The sequence below is a fragment of the Manis pentadactyla genome, chromosome 2 (assembly GCF_030020395.1).
Source record: "Manis pentadactyla isolate mManPen7 chromosome 2, mManPen7.hap1, whole genome shotgun sequence".
Classification (NCBI taxonomy): Eukaryota; Metazoa; Chordata; class Mammalia; order Pholidota; family Manidae; genus Manis; species Manis pentadactyla.
Window position 1 is genome coordinate 174,219,533 of NC_080020.1, and position 20,549 is coordinate 174,240,081.

The 20,549-nt window shown below is 53.6% G+C and overlaps 1 protein-coding gene across 1 annotated transcript; it reads right to left on the reverse strand.

The window, feature by feature from the left end:
• Positions 1 to 2,566: 2,566 nt before the first annotated feature.
• On the reverse strand, positions 2,567 to 20,055 carry EMX1 (empty spiracles homeobox 1). The gene is made up of 3 exons (XM_036906463.2): positions 19,506 to 20,055; positions 13,568 to 13,752; positions 2,567 to 4,293 (listed from the first exon to the last, which is right to left on the reverse strand). The coding sequence occupies exons 1-3, from the start codon at positions 19,924 to 19,926 to the stop codon at positions 4,126 to 4,128; spliced, it is 774 nt and encodes a 257-aa protein (XP_036762358.1). The 5' UTR covers positions 19,927 to 20,055; the 3' UTR covers positions 2,567 to 4,125.
• Positions 20,056 to 20,549: the final 494 nt, after the last annotated feature.

Here is a 20,549-nt window from a genome sequence, read left to right on the forward strand (position 1 = left end):
AACTCTCCTCAAAGTGCCCTGTTTGAAGGGACCATCTTTTTTGGCCTGGCCCCTGACTGATGTGAAGGTATTCCTTCCCAGGGCTGCTTTCCTCTCTCTGAAGATGGAATTAATGTCCTCCACTGAAGGTGAAGTAGGGAAGAGTTCTGGAGAGAAGGGCAAGTGTTTGAGACATCTCCTGCGGAGGGTGGAAGCGAACTTACCAGCAAGGATGAGGCCTCAGCTGAGGCTGGGACCTTGGACTTCAAGGGGTTCCTGATATCCTCACGGGTTCAGCTGCAAGGGTAGATGGAAAAATGGGTTCAAGAGCACTTGTCATTTTGCCAGGCAGGTGTGACTAGGGAACTGTGGGACAAGGGGATGTCAGAGAGAGAACAGAGGATTTCGTGAGGTCAAAGCACGGATGTAGAGGAAAACTGAGGGCGTGAGTGGGAAGAACATGCGGTCCGACAGGAAGGGACATGTGAATGTTGATTTGAGAGAAGGCACAATTCTGGGCTCTGAGAAGCCCTTGGGGTGGGTGGTGATGAGAGTAGAGAAGAGGGGCTGGGTGCTTGGTGGGTTGTCCATGCAGACCCCGAGGTCTGGGGGAGACATGACCATAAGCTGGTAGCCACAGTCTTTGACAAATGAGGGGGCATGACTGGGACTTGCAGCCACACGTGCACAGCCACACACCCACACCCGCCCACACAGTCACACTCTCACACACACGCCCACAGCCCTCCCAGACTCTCCCAGACACCCTCACATGCACTCACCCTCACACACACCCCAGACAGCAGATGGGGCGCTCGGGTAATTGGTTAAACCTGTTCCCGATGTCTGGCTCCGCATTGGCAGCGCCTGTCTGACAGGAAAGCTGGCTGGGCCTGCACCGGCTCAGCCTGCTGGCCTCCCTGCCCCTCCCCCTGCATGGCTGCCCTGGAGCAGGGGCTTCAGAAGAGGCCTGTGGGCCCTGGCCTGGTTCCCTTCTGGCAGAACCCAGTTCACTAGATGAGGGTTCCATGAAGCCCCACGGGAAGCCGTCACAGCACCCGGAGGGAGGAGCTGGTGTAAGCCGAGTGCAGAGATGCTGAGAGCATGAGCCTTGCTGCTGTGGAGCCACAGGGACTAATCCCAGAACGTCCCACAGGCAGGGGATGTGCAAAGGTGAGGCCCATGGCGTAGGCCGGGAGCAGGAAGAAGAGCTCCTCTGTGTTCCTCCACTCCAGCTACATTCCAGCCAGGGCAGCTTGGGGTTCCGGCAGGTGTCACTGATTCCTGAGCCCACTGGGCTCTGTGGGGCAGGGAGGCTAGTCCAGTGGAGGGGATAGGACTGAGTCAGGGTCACTCAGGGGAGGTTTGGCGGGGCAGCTCCTGTCCACCTGCCCTCACCCTGCAGGGCCCTGATCTCAGGCAGGAGCGGTTGGGGGAGAGAAGGGGGCACCCTTCCACGGCTTCTCCCCTTCCCGGCTGCATCTGTGTCTCTTCAAGAGAAACTTTGGTTTGTTCCCTGGAGAGGGCCCAAAAACTCCCAAATTAGCAAACCTGGCAAGCCCTCAGCTCAGAAAATAGTTCATCCTGATTCCATGTTTTTCAGGCTCACAGAAGCCTTTATTAATGAAGTCACAACACCAATATTTACCGTCTGTGGGGAGAGGCACAACACGGGGGACGGCTGGGAGTGCAGCGGGGACTCCCAGCCCGCCCCTCGCAGGCCTGGCCCCGGGAAGACTGGCAGGTTTCCTTGGGTCCTTTCCAGCCCTTTATCTGGATGACAGGGGGTGCTCTGCTGTGATCTTCCTACACCCCCTCCCCCAGCAAGTGAGAGAATCTTGAGAGGAACAGCTCGCCCATTCCTCTGCCTGACCTGGTGCCACAAGGATGCCTCCTCGCCCTCACCCACTGCATGTGCATGCTCCCCACAGGCTAGCCCACCTGTCCGGCAGTGAGAGAGTCCACCTTGACATTTAACTTGGACTTATCCAGGTTAGGACTTTCAATATAGGAGGGACACAGTTTCCTGGCTGATGGGGGCTGGTGCAGGAAGAGGGTGTTGGGATCCAACAAAGACCTTTGGTGTCTAGCATTGACTGGACCCAAGCGAGATGTTGACAGTCCCAGCAGAAGGACACTGTGCTCGGATCCCTGCCTGTGTCCCAGGCAACAAGGCTGGGCCTTTGACGTCTTTCCAGTGACTGCCATGTTGATCAAGCCCCCAGGACATTCCAGGAGCCCAGAGAAGCATTAGGAGAGGCTGAGCACAGGCAAAGCCCCTGGCTCAATGGAGGACAGAGATGACAAGGGCGAGACTGAAGCAGAGGGCACCAGGAGCGAAGCCAGAGAGGCCAAAGGCAGAGGGAAATGGGGGCAGAGAGGGAGGCCTAGGAAGGGGGTGACATGGTCCTATTTGGACTCAAGGACGAGAACCCTAGAAGGACTCCTAGAGAACCCTGAAGGCCTCCTTTCAAGTGGGCCTCATCCTTGACATCCACACAAACCTCATTATGCCTACCACCCTGCCCTCCCCCCCAGCCCCCAGAAGCCATGTACACTATTTCCCAAGGTAGAAGAAACCTTGCCCATTTTGCCAAGGTGGGCAATCCTGGAGGAGCTGAGTCAACTATGGATGTGTTGGGTTGTGGTGCCAAGGGAAGTGGAGGGCAGCAGACAGCTGGCAGTGGGCTTAGTTGGGCTGTGGCTCAGCAGAGGTTGGCTGGAAGTTTGGACCAGGGAGCTCAGAGAAGTCCTGGAAGTGGGTACAAAGCCCTAGGCGGAGGGCACAGTGAGGAGGCAGGAGGAACGAGGACTAACCCTGGATGGACAGGGGCGATGAGTCATGGACAAGACTGGGGGGCACTCAGAGAAGCAGGAGGTGAAGGTGTCAGAGTTACTGGAATGAAGGCAGGGAGGGGTGGGGCATCAAGGAGGGAATGGCAGGAAGATTGGGGTGCAGATGAAGCCAGGTGGAAAGCAGTTGAGTTTGACTAGAGGGAGGTAGCCACAACTATGGTTGGTGACTGTCATTGGCAGCAGCAGAGTGGTGAGGCAGAGGCCGAAGAGCAGAGGGCTGCAGAGCACTGGGGAGGTGAAGAAGTAGAGACAGTCTGGACATTGTGGGGGAAAGGATGTCAAGAAGACAGGTCTCGCTTTTTGGATGAGGGAATCCTTGATGTGTGACAGTGGGAAAGACACGTGGACAATTGAAGGGCAGGTAAACTGAAGGGTTTAGTGGGCCCTGCCTTGCAGCTCTTTCCCAGGCTGGGAAGCCCTGACCCTTGGGGACCTGTTGCAGGCTCAGCTCTGAAGCTTTAATCTGCACAAGGGGGTTCTCCATGAACAGAGTGAACACTCTGGTGTGACCAGGATTTGCAGCTGGGACTGTCAGCCTCTCTGAATGGTGCCCCCTCCACCCAGCCCCTAATATTCCTATTTTTCTGTGTTTTTTCTTTTCCTCAACTGGGGAAGCCACCAGACTCTGTAAGCATGCAGAGGTGCACACACTCTCTCTCCTCTGACCCACCTGGCCTGAATCTCACTGATCAGTAAGTTTGGAAAGACCTGAGCATAGCCTTCAAGACACAGGTGGACCTTCCCTATGCCTAGCTGCTTTCTCTTGCTGTAGAGTTGGAACTAGAGACCAGGGTGAAACACCAACAAAGAACAGGAGTTAATGGATTGAGTCCCTAAAGCCCCACCCCAGGCTCCCAGACCCGGGGTTAGAGCTGAATGCCCATGTCTTTAAGAGAGAGACTTTTATTATTCCCATAGGGAAGGGAGACACAAAGGGATCACTAAGAACTACAGCGGGTGCCTGTAAAATAAATTAAAACAGAAATGCATCAAAACAAAAAGGAGAGCAGAGAAATGGAGAGTGGCTGAGAGGCTGTAGTGTCTGGTGGCCTGCGCAGGCAGGCAGGCAGGCTCTGTGTGGAGAAGGCCAAGCAGTCCCGGGCCTCAGCCAGCCCATTTCTTGTCCCTCCGTCGGTGGCAGCCCCAGACTCCAAGCCCTGTGGGGCAGTGACTTGAGGCTCTCCCCACAGCCTGGCCAGAGAATGGCCAGAGTCCAGTCGGGCCCACCCGAGGGGCCTGGCCAGCAGCGAACAGCATTCTGCCCTCGTGGATGTGTGGCAACTGCCCACCCTAGTCATTGGAGGTGACATCGATGTCCTCCCCGTTGGCCTGCTTCGTGGCAATGCGCCACCGATTGATGTGGTGGGAGCCCTTCTTCTTCTGCTCGGACTCGGGCCCCTCCTCCTCCAGCTTCTGCCGCTTGTACTTTGTCCTGCGGTTCTGGAACCACACCTTCACCTGGGCCAGGGAGGGAGGGGGCACAGGTGAGAAACACCCAGGAAGCCCCCAGAGCAGCCACTGGGCCTTGGCACCCAGGCCGAGCTGGGAGCCAAATGGCGAAAGCGAGGCCAGGATCCTCTCCTCTGGCCAGGTGCCACCTGGGTCTGGAGGACCTGCTCTTCCCCATGCAAATGTGGGGTGCGGGACAGAGAGAGGACCCGGAGGGCCAGCAAGGGCAGTTTTTGGTCCCTCTCAAGAGAGGGAAGGGAGGGGTATGGAGCTGCTGAGCATCCTGCAGCCATGGCAGAGGGGCTCCCAGGCTCTGGAGTCCATCTCTACCGGTTTCTACAGAAGAGCTAATAACTGGTCCTTCACAGGGCTGATGTGATCAGTAAATGAGAGAACATACAAAAGCCATTGCTTGGGTCCCAGTGCGTGCCCTGAGGGCCTGACATGGGCCCCACCCCCTGGGCTGCCGCATGCATCATGCGGCACAAAGGCAGAGTCAAGTGGTGATTGCCACATGGAGGGCAGGCTCAGACAGCCAGGGTACTCCTGGGGCCACGGAGCCGGCTGCTCAAGGCTCTAGCTCATACGCGGCCCAGGTCAGGCTGTTTCACCCAGGGCCCCATCCCGCGACGTCAGGTGAGGTACTCCCCAGCTGACATCAGAGGCAGAGCAGGGTGGGTGGGGAGCCCTAGTTCCTTGGGTGCCAGCTCCTCAGGGTAGTCAGAAACCCACCGATGAGGCTTCATCCCCCTTAGACACAGCAGTATCTGCAGCCCTGCCTGGAGACAGCCCACTTAGATGTGGAAACAGTCACCCAAGGGACAACTGGGAGAAATCTCAGGCAACAGCAGTGAGCTCCTCTTTAAGCACAGAGAGCTCCCGATTTCTGTGTCAGGCAGTGAGAACCCTGACAAGGAGAGGGTTCAAACAGAGACCAGACAGCCATCCTCTGTGATGAGTGGGCAGCACTGCCATGCTAAGTCCACCCTCTCCAGGAAGCCTCTGTAGATTTAGTCCCATCTTTAATCATCCTCTCTTCTCCCTCTTCCTCCAGCATTTGCTCAGTATCCAGAACACAGCACTTAATATCCTCAAGTGGGTTATCTGGGGGGTCGTCCTGGCTCCCTAGCTAGTCTTTGCACTTGAGGACTGGGGTGAAAGCCTCACTCCGTGAACTCCCCTGACTGACAGTCCTTTACTTGTCCTGGCAGAGTCAGGCCATCCACAGAGTTGGCAGGGTTGGGTCTGGGTACGGATCCTTTGCTAAGTTCTTCCTCTGGGCTTCAGTCTGTCATCCGCAGGAGAGATGCTTTCTGGGGCCTTGCAGCTCTAGGGCACCTCCTGGGCTTTTGCTCTAGAGGGTCCCTGGGGGAGGTGATGCAGAGGGAGCAGGGGCACGAGGCATGGATGCTTTCCTGGAAATGACAGCACATTTAAAAAGCAAGTAGGTACATACTGCCAACTGCAGCTGGGGCACCTGTGCTGCCTGTGCCAGTGGTGAGTGGAGGGTTGTGAGTGGAATGACAGTGAGCACCTGGGTTTTGTTTGAGCACTTTGGCAGCAGTGACTGCTAAGGGAGATCCTTGAACCCTGGGTAGGGCCAAGGGCAACTCTCAGGAAGACTCCCCGGTCCAGCCCCTACTCCCTGAGAACAGGTGAAAACACAGGCCTCAGCCATAAAGCCAGCCAATGACAGCCAAAAGCAGGCCTGGCCTCCGAGCCCAGGGCAGTTTCCCACCCAGGATGCCCTACTCGCACACTTCCCAGACACTCCCATCTGTCCCCTCCATGGAGCACAGCCCCTCCCCAGGGTTTCCACGGCACCATCTGCCCTGCCCCTTGGTTTTAGAGCTCAAGGATGGAGTTGGGGGTGGCCAGTGCTCAGGGCTATGCCGAGCAGCAAGCAGGGAGGAAGAGATGAGGTACCCAGCCTTGGTGGATGCTGTGAGGAGTGGGTCTTCTTCCCTTATTTCCAGGGAAGGATTCAAACCTCAGGTAGACAAGGGAGGAGAGCAGATGCTGTGGGCATAGGGCTTCTGGATTCCATGCCCACCTTTCCTTGGGCACAGGACAGGCTGGGCCCTGGGTGGTTCTGGGCACAACCACTTGGCAGCCAGCCTGGCCCCTGCCCCCACCCTGGAGCCTGCTGCGATTCTGCCAGCTAGTAGGCGGATGAGCTTGCCTCACCTCCTATACAAGGCATGTGTGTGACTCAGGCCCGGATCCAGGGCTGGGGAGGCATTCCTGAGAGCCCAAGGGAATGGCCAAGGGCACAGTGTGGCCAGCCCGGTGATGGAGTGATCCAGGGACAACACCAGGGACAGAGGGCCCCTTTTTCCACCTTCTCCCTACCTTCTAAGGAGACTCTCCCGTAGCGGTATGGGTCCAGCCTGCTACCCTTGCCCTGCAGTACCAGCCTGAAGAAGGAAAGCTTGGATGGTGGAACTTCAGCCAGGGCCAGCTTCCTAGCACACCAAGTGAAAGGCGATTCTGAATATTTTTACAATGAAAATGACTGGGGTCAAAGAAGCAGCTCTCTAGAAAGAGGACATAAACCCTCTGCCTAGGCAGCCTGGCAATTTTCTGAAGAACAGCTTTGGGCTGACTGTCCAGATGCTGTTTACAAAGGCTGTAATAATAGGGGGATGCTATGACTTAATATCAGTGAAAATGGCAGGCTGAACAATTTGGGCACGATGGATTACAACCACGGAAAAACAAAATCTATGCATAGGGAAAAAAGACTAGAAGGAAATATACCCAAATCATAGGTGACATTTCTATGTTCTTTCCACTTTTTTGCCTTTTCTTTATTGTGCTGCTAACAACAATTAAAAGTTATATTTTACTTGGAAAAAGAAAAGGAACTGGGCTCTGAGCATAGTAGGAGATAAGACCGACATCTCATGACCTCTCTAATTCACCCAGGAAATCTGGGGTCATCCCAGAGCCCCTTCCCTATAGGACAGAGGCCTGGGAGAGGAACCAGGTCACATGGTGTGGCTCCAGAGTGGGACCCGGCTTTTGGAGGCTGTACTTATTCTGCAACTGCCTCCCCATAATAGATGCACACTAGCCCCTAAGGCGCAGTCTGGGTGTCAGCCAGAGGAACTCCTCTTCCATCTCGGACCACTCTGGGTTTGGGGAGAGGTTCCTTGTGCTTTCCCAAGACCCCACCTCACCAAACATCTCTGTTTTTCAGATTAGCCAGATCTTTCCAAGATTCTCCACTTTGCCTGAGTTACCCTATCTGGAATACTCTCACTTAGCCTTTAAAACCCTACTTAGATGTTCCTGGCCTGGACCAGCCCCATCACCTGTCTGTACTTCTTTAGTACTTCTCATGGTCTCAGTAACAGTCACCCCAGCAGTGTGTTAATTTATTTGCTTGAACCTCTGTCTCCTGACCAGACTATGGGAATCTGGAGAACCAAAGCACTGGGTTAGTCCATTTTGATGCCCCAGTGGGCACATTTCAGGTGTGGGCAGCCAGCTGGGCAGAGGTGAGGTGACCTATCCCTGTGTTCTCTGCAAGAGGTGCCTGGAAGTCAGGAGGCAATGGCAGAGGGATTGAGGTCTAATCAGAAAAAGTTTGGGGGAAGTAACTCCTGGAGAGATGGGGTCCTTTTCTTGGTTCAGTTTAGTGGGCATTTCTACAAGAGGGTCAGTTCTTAATTCTCCATGTTGTGTGTTGGATTAACCCCTCCTAGGGAACATCTGGGCAGGGAGACCCACTGTTGGTGGGAACAAGGGTCAACATGAGTCAGGCAGGAGGAAGAAGGTGCTGTGGATGAATGAATGCATATCAATGTATTAGAGGATTGATGGATGAATGCATTAACAAATGAAGGTGTGTGTGTGTATGAATGCATGAATGGATGGGATGAATGAACTAACAAACTACAGCCTTAGCCAACATTTCAGACTTTACTTTTGAATAACCCATTATTTGAATGAAGCAGGTCTGTTTCCCTTCTTTCTCACCATTCCTCAATATTAGCCCATCCCAAACAAAAGGGTCTGTGGTTCCTGACCCCTGTATACTATCCCTAAGGAATTCAAATACCCTGTCAGGGAGTAGTCGAGTCTTGTAACTCTGACACAAGAAGTTCCGCATAGCCTGCTGTTATCTCTTCTGCTTTAAGTCTGTGTCCTATTCTGTCATCCTTAGACACAGAGAAAGTCCTCAGAATAGAGACCTGAAGACATCAATCAAGCCAACCTTCAAACTTCTCTCCTCCCTGCCCTGTCCACTGGGGATCCATTTCCTATTATTTGATCTTTTGAGCTGCTCCCACCCTCAGGTCAAGCCCAATGCCAGGCTAAACTCAACCCTTCCATAGTCTGGTAAACTCAGCTGAGGTCACCCCTGACTCCCTGCAATCACACAGCTCTAACTTCTCCTAAGCCCTTTGTTGCCTCCTCTCTCAGAGCATCCTGGATGCTTATGCTCACTCTCCACAAGACATCACAAGATTCACCTGCCTCCTCATGCCCTTAGAGAACCACTGCAGTCTCCCTCATCTCCCCTGCCCTCTCCTGACTCCTGGGACTGCAGAGGTTAGGAATTCTTGGAGAAGAACCAAGACTTAGAGAAGGGTTGAGTCTATCTCAGTGGGCTAGTAACAAAGGTCTCTGGACCTTTCCTTAAAACTCAAGTCACTTGGATATCTCCCTCTTATCGGTTCTCCAAAAAGCAGATCATTTCAGAGCGGGAAGGACCCAAGGAGTCCCCTTACCATGCCCCTGGGAGGAAAACCCATAGACAGGTGACCACACACTTCTTCCTTCTAAGACCTCCCTACCTGCTCTTGGGCCCCAAGATGGTAGACAGACTTGACAGCTCCTGCTCCATCTTAATCTGCCCCTCCTTTCCTTTTCACCAACCTAGAATCCTGTGCATCCCCCCAAGCCTTCCAGGCCCAAGGCCTTCTGGGAGCCCTCCACCTATGCAGGTCTCCCTTGACCTCCTCCAGCCCACAGCTGAGACTCTGAGACTCCGAGGGGACTCCAGTCACTGATTCTGTTCATGTGCCACAAGTGTACACACTTTGCATTTAGCCCCCACCATCAAATGAGGAATTCCCAACACTAAGGACTACATTTCTGTACCTTTTTTCTCATAGCTCAGCCCAATTCAAAGCCAGGGAAGGTCAAGACACACCTCCTAAAGTGTTCAGAACTGGAAACATGGACCAGTCAACCAGCCTGCAGCAACCAATGCTCTCTATCACTGCCCCTAAAACTAACACAGGTTCAGAATCATACAAGCTGCACCCCTGCCATATATACATGTGATATCACCTGTTGGGTATTAATCACATCAAGCTCATATGTGCCCACACTGTGAGCATATACATGTTACACATATCCATTACATGCACACACACACACACACATGCACGCACACACTCACACTCATGGCTCTGACCTGACCCAGGCCTGGATCTGCCCCACCAGTCACCAGGACTGAAGTTTAAATGGGCATCACCCTGATCAGATTCCAGGGCTGTACCACAGCAATGAACAGCAAGTCCCTAGAGCCAAAAGGGAGAAGTAACCCTTGCTCCGGGCTCCTCCCTCCACTTCCTGGATTGACTCGCAGCCATCCCAGCACAAATATCCTACTCCCAACCGAACACAGAGCACCTGTGCCAACAAAGAAACTCCCGCTCACCTCTCAACACTCCATGGTAAAGCTTGGAGTTCTGCATTAAGACCCACACACTTATTTGCTTAACCTTCCCAGAAGTTTTATCCATGAGCTAGCTGGTGGATAAAACTAGATTATTTAGATCAACAATACAGATGAAAGTGTAAGGGAAAGAGAACAGAGGGTTAGGGAAGGAGCAGTGACTGCAGAGAGCAAGGGAAATGACTGATAAAGTTACTGTATGGATATGTGTGCAATCAGGAGGAATTTGCCCACTGACTCAGTACATTTATAGAGCATCTACCGCTCGCTGGTCACTAAGCTGCCCTGGGTACAGTGAGAAATAGGGAGACTTGACCTCTGCCTCCCAGAGTGGAGATGCTCAGGCCTGTTCATCAGAATCACCCACTGAGCTGTTTTAAAAACTCTCCCTGGGTTCCTTTTCCTTTTCCTGAAACTGCTAAGAGACTTTTCAGAGTGGGGCCTGGGAATCTGTATTTTAAATTTTCTTTGCAAGACAGATACAGCCAGTCTGCAGAGTGACATTTGGACATGGCAGGCAATTAAACAACAGCAGAGTCTATGCATATTATGATATGTGGGAGATACACTGTGAACTCTGAGAACTTGGAAGAAGGATTATATAGAAACACAGAGAAAAAGAACATATATGAGCCAGAAACTCAGGACTGGAAAGAACCCTGAGTTCATTTCATTCAATCCTACCAGTACAGCAACTGAGGCCCAGAAAGAAGACAAAGCCACAGCTGATGAGATGACAGACAACCATTATCAGACATACAAACATACTGTCAGTTGAGAATCTTTAGAGATGGACATTTGAGGTGGATGGTAGATACACAGAAGATAAAAAGAGAATAGATGATGAAGATAATCAGCAGTTGTGTAAATAAGTTATTGTTAGGGAGATTTCAATTAATAGAAAATAGGAGACACAAATTAACCAGCTTTGGGGAGGCAGTTTAATGAGAGCAGACAGAAGTACATGGCTAGATATAAAACAGCTATCCATGAGGGACAGATTAGAGAGCTCTGAGAGACAAATATAGATAGCAACAGTGGAAATAGATGGCAGTGGGCTGATGGGAGCCACTGATGTTCGACAAATAGCTGACAGCTGGAAATGACAGGTAAGCCGACCTGGTAAATACTGAAAGATGGATAGATAATTAGTTAATTATATAGCCCAGATAAAAATGATAAGTTATAAGAGGGCCAGAAAGATATTGCTGATGATGAAAGAAGGAGAGTGGATGTGGCAGAAAGAACACTGGACTAAATCAGGAAACCCAGGTTTGGATCTTACTGTAGCACTGACTTGACATACGACTTTAAACAAAGGGAAAGGATGGACTGGGGATGAGAATTAACATTATTTGGATTCATATTATGTGCCTTTAATCCTTGAACAATGTGTTTTCTGGATGTGAAAACCAGAGCTCAGAAAGGTTGAGCAACTTGCCCAAGGTCACACAATCTGTTCACAGGGAAGCAGATAATGAAACTGCATCTGCCCTCCTGGGAAGCTCTACCCGGTCCATCCCTGTCTCAGACTCCTCACCTGGAAAGACAGGCCTCTACAAGGAGGTTTCTCAGGCTCAGATCTTCCATAGTTCTATTGTTTTTTGTTCTATATACTAAAACCAGCTCACATATAGATAGAATATGAGTTTTGATGGTGACGCTGGGTACATTACATTATTCTATCTGGTTTTGTTTTAAATATATGTTTGAAACATCTTACAATAAAAATTAAAGAAACAATCTTTACATTTACTAACACATTGTTAGGAGCAAATATCGACAGGCAGCTAAGTTCAGTTTGAAAGAAGATTAATTAAAAATGATCTCACTGAGCTAAAAAATTGAATTAAAAAATGACTATTTCAACAAGTGTTAAATCTGTGGGTGGTTAGACTATAAAGTGTTTTGTTTTGCTGCAATTCTGCAATTAAAATTTAATAACTTACTTTTTAAGTGAATATAGCTAATTACTGTTTAACTATAAACACCATTCTTAACCTGACACCTTGTTTTAGACAACAGTTTTAAAACACTGTTTGCCACTAAGGAAAAGGGGGTATTATTTTATTAACTTGTTTTTTTAAACATATCTTTCTTCAAGACATTAAAAAAAAATTAACTCCGTTGTTTTGTAAGCTTTATCTCTGCAGTTAGAACAGCCCAGCTAACAAATCTGAATAAGCACGGGTCTTGCAATGGAGACAGGAGCAATGCATTGGTTAAACGGAATCAGACGACAAATAGGACAATAGATACCAAAATGACACGCGAGGAAGGGTGATGAGGTCGGCCACAGGGAGCTGGGGACGCTGCGAGAGTTTGGAAACCCCCACGAAGCCCCCTTCCAATCCAGACTGCCTTCCGGGAGACCCCAGGCTGGCCCGACTTCCCCAGCTGGGGGCCTTCTCACAGTCGGGGACTAGGGTGGAGAGTGGTGGTGTGGTCGGGGCTAAAACGGGGAAGGGAAATGGCTTGGCGCAGGAGTTGCTGGGATGGTGAACCGACCTCTCTCACTTGCAAATCTGGGAGCTGTCAGGGCGGAAGGCAGTTAGGTCTCCCGAGGCCCAGACTGACCCTGAAATTCGCCTCCAGGTCAGCAGCCACCCCGTCGTCCTCCTGATGGACCAAGAGCTTAGGCGGTGCTTCCAGGCAGCTTTTATTTACGGCAAAGTCTTTACTTAAACCCAAATCTGCTTCCCTAAAACTCCTATGTACTTCTTTTAAAATCTTATCTTAATTATCAATTACAAAAATAACACGCGGTGATTGTATTTCATCTAGTTCAAACACCTCCAACACCACTGGAGTTTATTTCCTCCTCAACTCAACAGCCCTTTCAAGCGATTGAAACAGTCCCTGAGTGCCCAGAATCTACCTTCCCATCAGTCCAGGCCCCTCAGAAACCCGCGCGCACACACCACGGGGTCCAGAGCCCCGCCAGCCAACCCGCGCAGAGATCAGTGCCTCCCTCCGACCCCAAGCGGGGCTGGCCCCTCCCTGGCTAATCCCCTCTGCCTCTGATGTTTATAGCCTGAGGATACGTGGGCTTCCGCCCCACACCACGGCCGCTGGTGGGCAGCCGAGGCCTCCGTCAGCTCTGCCCCTCAACAGCAGCAACGCCAGTGTGGGTAAGGTATAGTCATCCCACAAAACAGTGGACGCCCCGGAAGAGTGTTGGGAGAAGGGCCCAGTAATCACAGGACTGAGACTGCCCCAGGGTACTCTGTGCCACCGCGAGTGGCTGTGCGCGCGGACTCCACGCCAGGCCGCCCCCCCGCCGCCCCCGCCAGGCCGCCCGCCGCCTCCTGATAACCGAGCTTTGGAAGAGGACTCGGGATAAGCTTTGATCACAGCCTCCTCGGTGCTTGATAAAAGTCCCGCGGCCTCTGCAAGGCTAAACACAGTTGAAGGGAAGGGTCTCTAAAGACCAGCTTTGCGGGAGCGCCTCAGGGGTGGCTTTTGGAATCGGGCTGAAGGGAGCCCCTGGGAAGGCTGGGGCGAGGCTCGGGCAGCCCCGGCCCCCGCCCGCCCCCGCCTCCACCTGGGCTCCCGGGCGGAGCGCGGGCGGGCGGGGGTGATTGTTACCTGCGTCTCGGAGAGGCTGAGACTGCCGGCCAGCTGCTTCCGCTCGGCGCCCACCACGTAGTGGTTCTTCTCGAAGGCGCGCTCCAGCCGTAGCAGCTGCGAGGGCGAGAAGGCCGTGCGGATCCGCTTGGGTTTGCGCGCGAAGGGGCCGTGCAGCAGCAGCCCGTCCTGGGGCACGTCGCTCGCTGCGGCCGCGCCGCCGCCGGCAACACACGCAGGTGCAGACAGAGAGAAGGGTGCCGTGAGCCGCAGCCCGGCCGCCAGGCCGCCCCCGGAGCCCGTCGAGCTCGGCCCTCCCGACACGCTCGCAAGTCCTTGCCCTCTCCGGTACCCTCTCCTGTCCTTGACACCTCCTCCCCTCCCAACACACTTCTCCGCCTTTTTCTTTTTTGCCGTCCCTTAATTCTACTCCCCTCCCCAACACCTCCTTGTACTCGGAGAGCTACCCGGTCGCGGGAAGCGCAGAATCGCAGCGATGCGATCACTCTGTTGGGTGCAGAGGTGGGCCCAGGCCTAGTGAGGCACCGACCAACCCAAACCCACAGTGCCTGGAGCAACCTAAAGAAGCCAGGGGTGGGAAAAGTCCCTTAACTCTCTTTGTCCACTTGTCCTGTCATATCTCCCTCACAGTGGACCAAGAGTGGAGACAGCGCTGGGTGTGAGGAAGGCAGTAAGGGGAAGAAGGGAGGCTGTCCGGTACTTCCATGCCAAACACAAATACAGGAACCAGGAGGTACAGAAGGAACTCTCCACATCTTAAAACAGCCTGGCAACTAAATGATCAGGCTACTAGCCCTTTGAAAATTCCTGCCAACAGGCCCAGGTTCTGCCTTGCAAGTGGTAAGAACAGACCAGAGACTAGGTCAACAGCCAGGCAACATCTAGAGGTCTAAGAATCAGGCTTCTTCTTTCTCCTCCACCTGTCTCCCCCAAGGTCTTTTGGCAAAACCCTCTGCTCATAGGTGACTCTTACTACTCTGGTGGGAAAAGGCCTTGTTTCATCCCTGAATAGGCCCCTGCTGAAGAAACGTGTAAGTAATTAGATTTCATCTTTCTCTCTAATATAGATAGATATAGATATATTGGTTTCTGCATGGGCATGTGTAAATATATGCTCCTGCCGCCCTACTGTCTTTTCCCCCTATCTACCATACACAAATTTCAAAGAGTCTGACTCCCTTGGTAAATGTTGACCATGATGGGGACTGACTCAACTCTTAACATTCAGGAGGCTGGGCTGACATGGGGCTGGATGAGGCTGGGATGGTGGGGTCAGGAACTACAATAGCCAAAGCAAACTTCCACCCACAGTCCCAATCTCAATGAACCCCTCACTAAGTCCTCACACAATCTGGCTTGGCTGCACATGCTGAGAGATTTGAGACAGGCTCTGACATCACCCAGGCATTCTCATGTAGTGGCACATAGCAGTCTCCTGCCACACCAGCAATGCAGAGCCCTAGATGGAATGTTTTGACATAGTCAGCTATTGAGATTGACAGATCCAATTAATTTCTTCAGAAATGGCCACTGGTTTGACTCAGTTTGACCTGTTTTGTTCTTAAGATAATTGTTTGGATAATTCAGTTGAGATCTCCTATCTCTGGAAATATCTCTGTAAATGAAGCAAGGGCACATGAGTGAGATGTTGTTGCTAAAACTCTCCAGGTAATTGTTACTGTCCCTCTGCTGCTGGAAATGCCTGACATGACTTTCTCTGAGTCCCTGGGCTTTGGACACCAACACAAGGGAACTTTATTGCTGAGGTTTTCTGTGAAACTGGGTTGCCTAGGAATAAGGGGCTTGTGCCTGGGGGAAGACAAAGTCCCCTGACAGGGATAAGCCACTAACTTCCATCACTTTATCCATTTCAAGTGGTTGGATCTGTGCCTCTACACAAGGGAGTGGGATCACATTATAGGGAGATGGTGGGGCACCACCCTGCCCATAGGGCTTTTCAAGTTCAGGCTCTCAGGCTTGAATGAAGGAAGAAAAGTTTAATTTGTGGCAGAGGACACAGGCAGGTGATCAGGGAGGTGGTCTGGCAAAGAGGGGTAAAAGGGGGAGAAAAGAGGAGCTTAATCCAGGTAGGAATAAGGATTAAGGTCTTGAGTGGTGGCTGGTGTGTTAGAAAGGTGGTAGATGTGGGTGGGAAGCAAACACTTCTTGTTGATGTTAAAATAAATTGTTTCCCAAAACAACATCGTTCTGAGCCCAAGTGAGGTCCCAACAGTGTGGCAAATGAGCTGGAGAGGGAGGGAGAAAGCCTAGCTTGTCCTAGTATTCTCAGGGTTTGGCCTCAGCAGTTCAACTGGCCCCAGCTGGTCAGAAGTGAGGCGGCAGCATGGAGAGGCTCCATTATGCGTGAGGTAGTGGGATCAAAGGTGTGGCCGGCAGTGAGGGGCTGAGAAAGCAGGACAACAGTCTGCCTTAGTGGGTGTGATTTGATGGCTGTTTTGTAATTCTGTGATGGTGGGGGACGTTTGTGTGGTAGAGTTCTCTGTATTTGTCTTTATAAATCCAAAGTGGGGGGTGGAAACAAGCTCTTCCGCCCTTCTGACAGACACATGCCCCTTTGCCTCAAGTCTGGCTCTTTTAGCGGAAATAGGTTGTTTGGGGTCTGCCTCACTGAGAGAATGGCCTTAGTTCATCATTAGGTCCTGTTGGGGCAGACAGCATATGTCCTGCAATCTGTGTCCACAATCATTTGCAGAAACAGGGGTCTTTCTGACCCAAACACAAAGATAAGAGGGCAGGAAAATTATTTAAGATGCTAAAAAGTGATGACACATTTGATTTCAAAAGAAGCAGGGCTTTTCCTTGTAAGAAAGGACAGTTAGTACAAAACTAACCATCTAGAGAAACTGATCAATAGCTACATGTTTCTGTAAGGACAAGGGTGCTTGGTGCCTTTGGTGCCTCAGTGCCTGGGCCCCTCTCATTCTGACCTTTGTGGGGGGTGGCGGGGGGCCTCAGCCAACTCTACTTGGCTTCAGTTTGGATTCAGTTTCACTTAACTGGCCCACAAAGGCAGAAAAAGCTTGAGGCTGGGATGCGGTGTGGCCTGTTTCCATGCAATAATTCTGTGAGAGTGGGCAGTCAGTTTCAGACAAGGCCAGGTGGAAAAGTGGAAAGGGGCTGGCTTAGCCTTCTCTGGAGCTAGGAACTGAACCCCACCCCATTTTCCTGCAGCCTCTCACTTCGAAACCCTTCACGGCAATGGTTGGGAACTAGCAATACAGACTCTCGGGAATGAGGTTGCTGGAGGTGGGAGTTAGAGATCTGAGGCTCCCAGGACTCGAGTTGCCTTACTTTCTGGGGAGGCCGAGTCGAGCCAGGGGCTCTCGCTGGGATGGTGGGGCAGAGGAGCCCGGGGCTAAGAGGGGGAGAGGCTGGCCAGGCGGCGGAGACAACCTCATTCCCCCTCCTCCTGCCGGAACAAAGGTTCCCTTTGAAGCACCGGCCCATTACCGTCGCCTGTCCCAGAGGGCTGGGTCTCCAAAGGCCCCCACCCAAAGCTGCTCCCCGGCCTGGAAACTTCTTGATGTCCGGGAAATAGCACCGAAGTGCGGCCAACTCTTCGTCTCCACCGGCTCCTCCCCTTCAAAACCTAGAAAGCCGCCCCCGGCTTCAGGGTCCAGCCTCCTGGTCCGGACCATCACGCACTGGTTTTTCCTTTTGAACAGCCTTGCTCAGCGGAGAAGCCGCTTCCCGGCGCGCCGGGACTGCGCGGTCAGAGAGCGCTGTGCGCTGAGCGCAGACATATTTCTTTTCGTTTGTGTAGGGTTTCGTTTCTTGCTTTAAAACGGGGCTGAAATGAGCATCGCAGAAACCCGGTTCTCTAGAAAACGCGGCGCCGGAGGGTCTGCGACAGCTCGGCTCGGCTTGCAGCTTCCAGGCCCCGTTGGGACCTCAGGGCGCACCGCAGCCGGGACGCGCATGGATCTGCCACGACAATGACTGACCCCGAAGCCCAAACATCTCAAGGTTCGAAAAATCTTTGCCCAGCGGATTTCCAAGTTCGAAAATGAGACCACGTTTGGCTCCATTTCCGCGCCCAGACACGGTTCTTGGGAGAAAAATCCAACCGTTTTTGCAACTCGGCTACGTGCCCGCCGGCACTGATGGCTCAGGAAGCGGCGGCAATTTCCGAGAGGATTTTGAGGAGGACTTATCCGGCCTTGCCTGGCTGGGAATGGCCAGAGTCTGAGCTGAATCTCTCTCGAGGCGCCCGCAGCCCTGGGTGCCCCGAGCCCGCGCTGGCAAGGCAGGTAACCCGAAAGGCTACGTGGAGGCCGTGGGGCTCGGGGTCCGAAGCCGAGGGCGCCGCCAGGGAGGCCATCTCCGTATGAGCAGGGACCACACAGCTTAGGACAGGCTCTGCCCTCTCCTTCGAGCCCCTGTCCCTGTGTCCTAACCTCAAATCCCTCCGCTGCCCAGGCCCGAAGGTTTACAAACAGCCGCGACTTTCGAATTGGCCGGTCGTTGCCAGGTTTCAAGATCCAGGCCAGGCACCGAGCCCATGGAGGACCAATGTGGTTTGATAGGTTTTGAATAAAACTTCTTTTTATCAGTACACATGGATTTTGACTGGTTTCTTGCCCAAAGCGGCTGACACCATAGGCTTTTTTCCCCCCAAATGATATGAACTAATCTTTGAAATCTTCAAGGGAGACAAGTTTGCTCCACAAAAATTCTTGTTCAAATAATTAAATTCTCTTATTTTGTGGGATCCGCTGGGTCAGTATCTACTGGCCAGATGGGACTGAGAAAATTGTCTGACAAACTGGTCCCGGGAAGGCCGCTTTCTGTGAAAGAGGTTAAGCAAGTATAGCTGACGCTTCAAGAGATCATCTATTACCTAGATAATTGTGCCAAACATCCAATTTACTTTGTGTATACCCGCTTTACCCATCAGATTTGCTCCAGGAGCTGAAGCTCTCATGCCGTGTCCTTCTCATTTGTTTCTCTAAAGCCTAGTTACCTAGGTCTTAGTCGTAGAACCTCACAAGGCTGTGGTCGGGTTAACACTAAGAAAATAAAACCAGGAACTAAAGCAAATACAGCACAAATTAAGGTCACTCTTTAAAAAAAAAAAGGAAAAACAAAACTCCAACAAATTCAAGGAAGAAAACGAACTCAACAAATCTCTTTTTCTTTAGGAAAAGTAAGATAATTGAAACTTTGTGTGTGTGTGTGTGTGTGTGTGTGTGTGTGTGGCCAGTGGGCCAACTGCGTTAGCAAACTCATTGCCCTTGCAGACCCAGAGACTCCGACTGCCTACTACCTCAAAAGCTCTCTGCCCCCGCACCCTGCCTGGGAGGAGGGCCGTTGGTCCCCCAACAGCCGAGCGGACTCCGAGAGTCGGCAAGCGGGCGGAGGAAGCCGGGCCGAGATTGCTGAGAAACATCGCAAGACGGCGGACCACTCACTCTACACTCATTAACTCTCCAGTTTGGCCTCCCTACCGCCCTTTCTTCCCACAGACCCGGGGCACGGGGGTGGACTTTGCCCTCCTCCGAGGCACCAGGGAGGCCGATCCCTGGGAATTGGTGGTGGACGTGCAAGCGAAGTATGGTCCCAGGTTCGCCCGGCGCTGCGCTCTCTGGGCTGGGACTGGCTCAGCCCGAGAGAGATCAAGACAGGCCGCGGGGAGGACCAGAAGAGGCTCCAAGGATGCGCCCGGGTTTGGCGTGCGGACCGGCATCACTCTGGGAAAGACTGGAGGTCCCAACCCGGCTCTTTAGGAGGGACCCCAATGTGGCAGAAGCGCGAGTGGATCCGGCGCGGCTTTTCCCAGCTTTGGAATCGGCCTCTGCGGACCCTCAGCCTTCACGCAACAACTTCTAAAACAGCCCCGCGCATCCCGAGCCTCCCCGGTGCCATGGCAGCCAGGGCGCCGACCGGCCGCTTAGGCGGGCACAGCGTGGGCACTCACCCTGGAAGCGGTGGCCGAAGAAGCGGTTCCGCAGGACCCAGGGATAGAAGTGCAGAGGGTCCCGGTGCTGGGCGCCGAAGAAGGAGTGAGGGGGCTGCAGCGGGGAAGCGCCCAGCTGGTGTGCCGGGTGCACGGTCAGCGCGGGGTGGTTCATGGCCTCGGGGAACACGAGCTCGGGCCCACCGTAGAGCGAACGGCCGGCGCCCGCAGCGGCGGCGGCGGGGAAGCCGCTCACGAAGGCTGCCTCGGCCGCGCCAGGGTGAGGGTAATTGAGTGCTGTGGGCCGGAGCGGCTCCTCTGAGGCGGCCGCCGCCAGGGGATGGGAGCCGGTGCCCCCGCCGCCAGTGCCCCCGCCGGTGCCGCCGTCCTTGGCCACCAAGGACTCGATGGTAAAGCCGCGCTTGGCTGTGGGCTGGAACATGGTCGCGGCCGGCAGAGCCGAGCGAAGCACCGGGCTCTGCGGAGCGCTCCGCGTCCTGGCGCCGCCGCGTGCGGGGTGTGCACCCAGCCAGGCACATGCACACACGCCAGCACCCCTCACCTCCCCCGCCCGCCCGCCCGCCCGCGCTCAGCCCCTGCCGGCGAGGCAGGCTCGCAGTGGCGAGGGAAGTACTGGCGAGCGAATGAATGCAGAGTCGGGCAACTGCGCACAGCTAGGAGCGCCGGCCTTTGCGGCCGAGAGGGCAGCTCCCGGCGCGGGCTCTGGCGCGGGTTCCGGGCGAGGCTGCGAGCTGCTCTTGCGGGAAGCACCCGGCTCCCTCCCTACCGAGTCCAGCCAGGACAGACCCCCGCCCCCGGTCGTCCCAGCACCGCCCGGCCCGGCCTCAGCCGAAGCGTTGCGAGGCGCGAGTTAGCCGGCACCTGCCCGGTGCTCGCCCATTGGCCACCGCTCACCTGCCCCAAGGTGGGGGGCGGGGCGGGGAGGGGCGGGGCGAGGGACGGCGGGTGGGGATGGAGCCAGCAGTCGGAGGCAAAAACCGGAGTGGAGCCTTTGCGGGGCGATTTGGCCTCCCCCACCTCCCAGCACACAGGCACCCAGTCCTC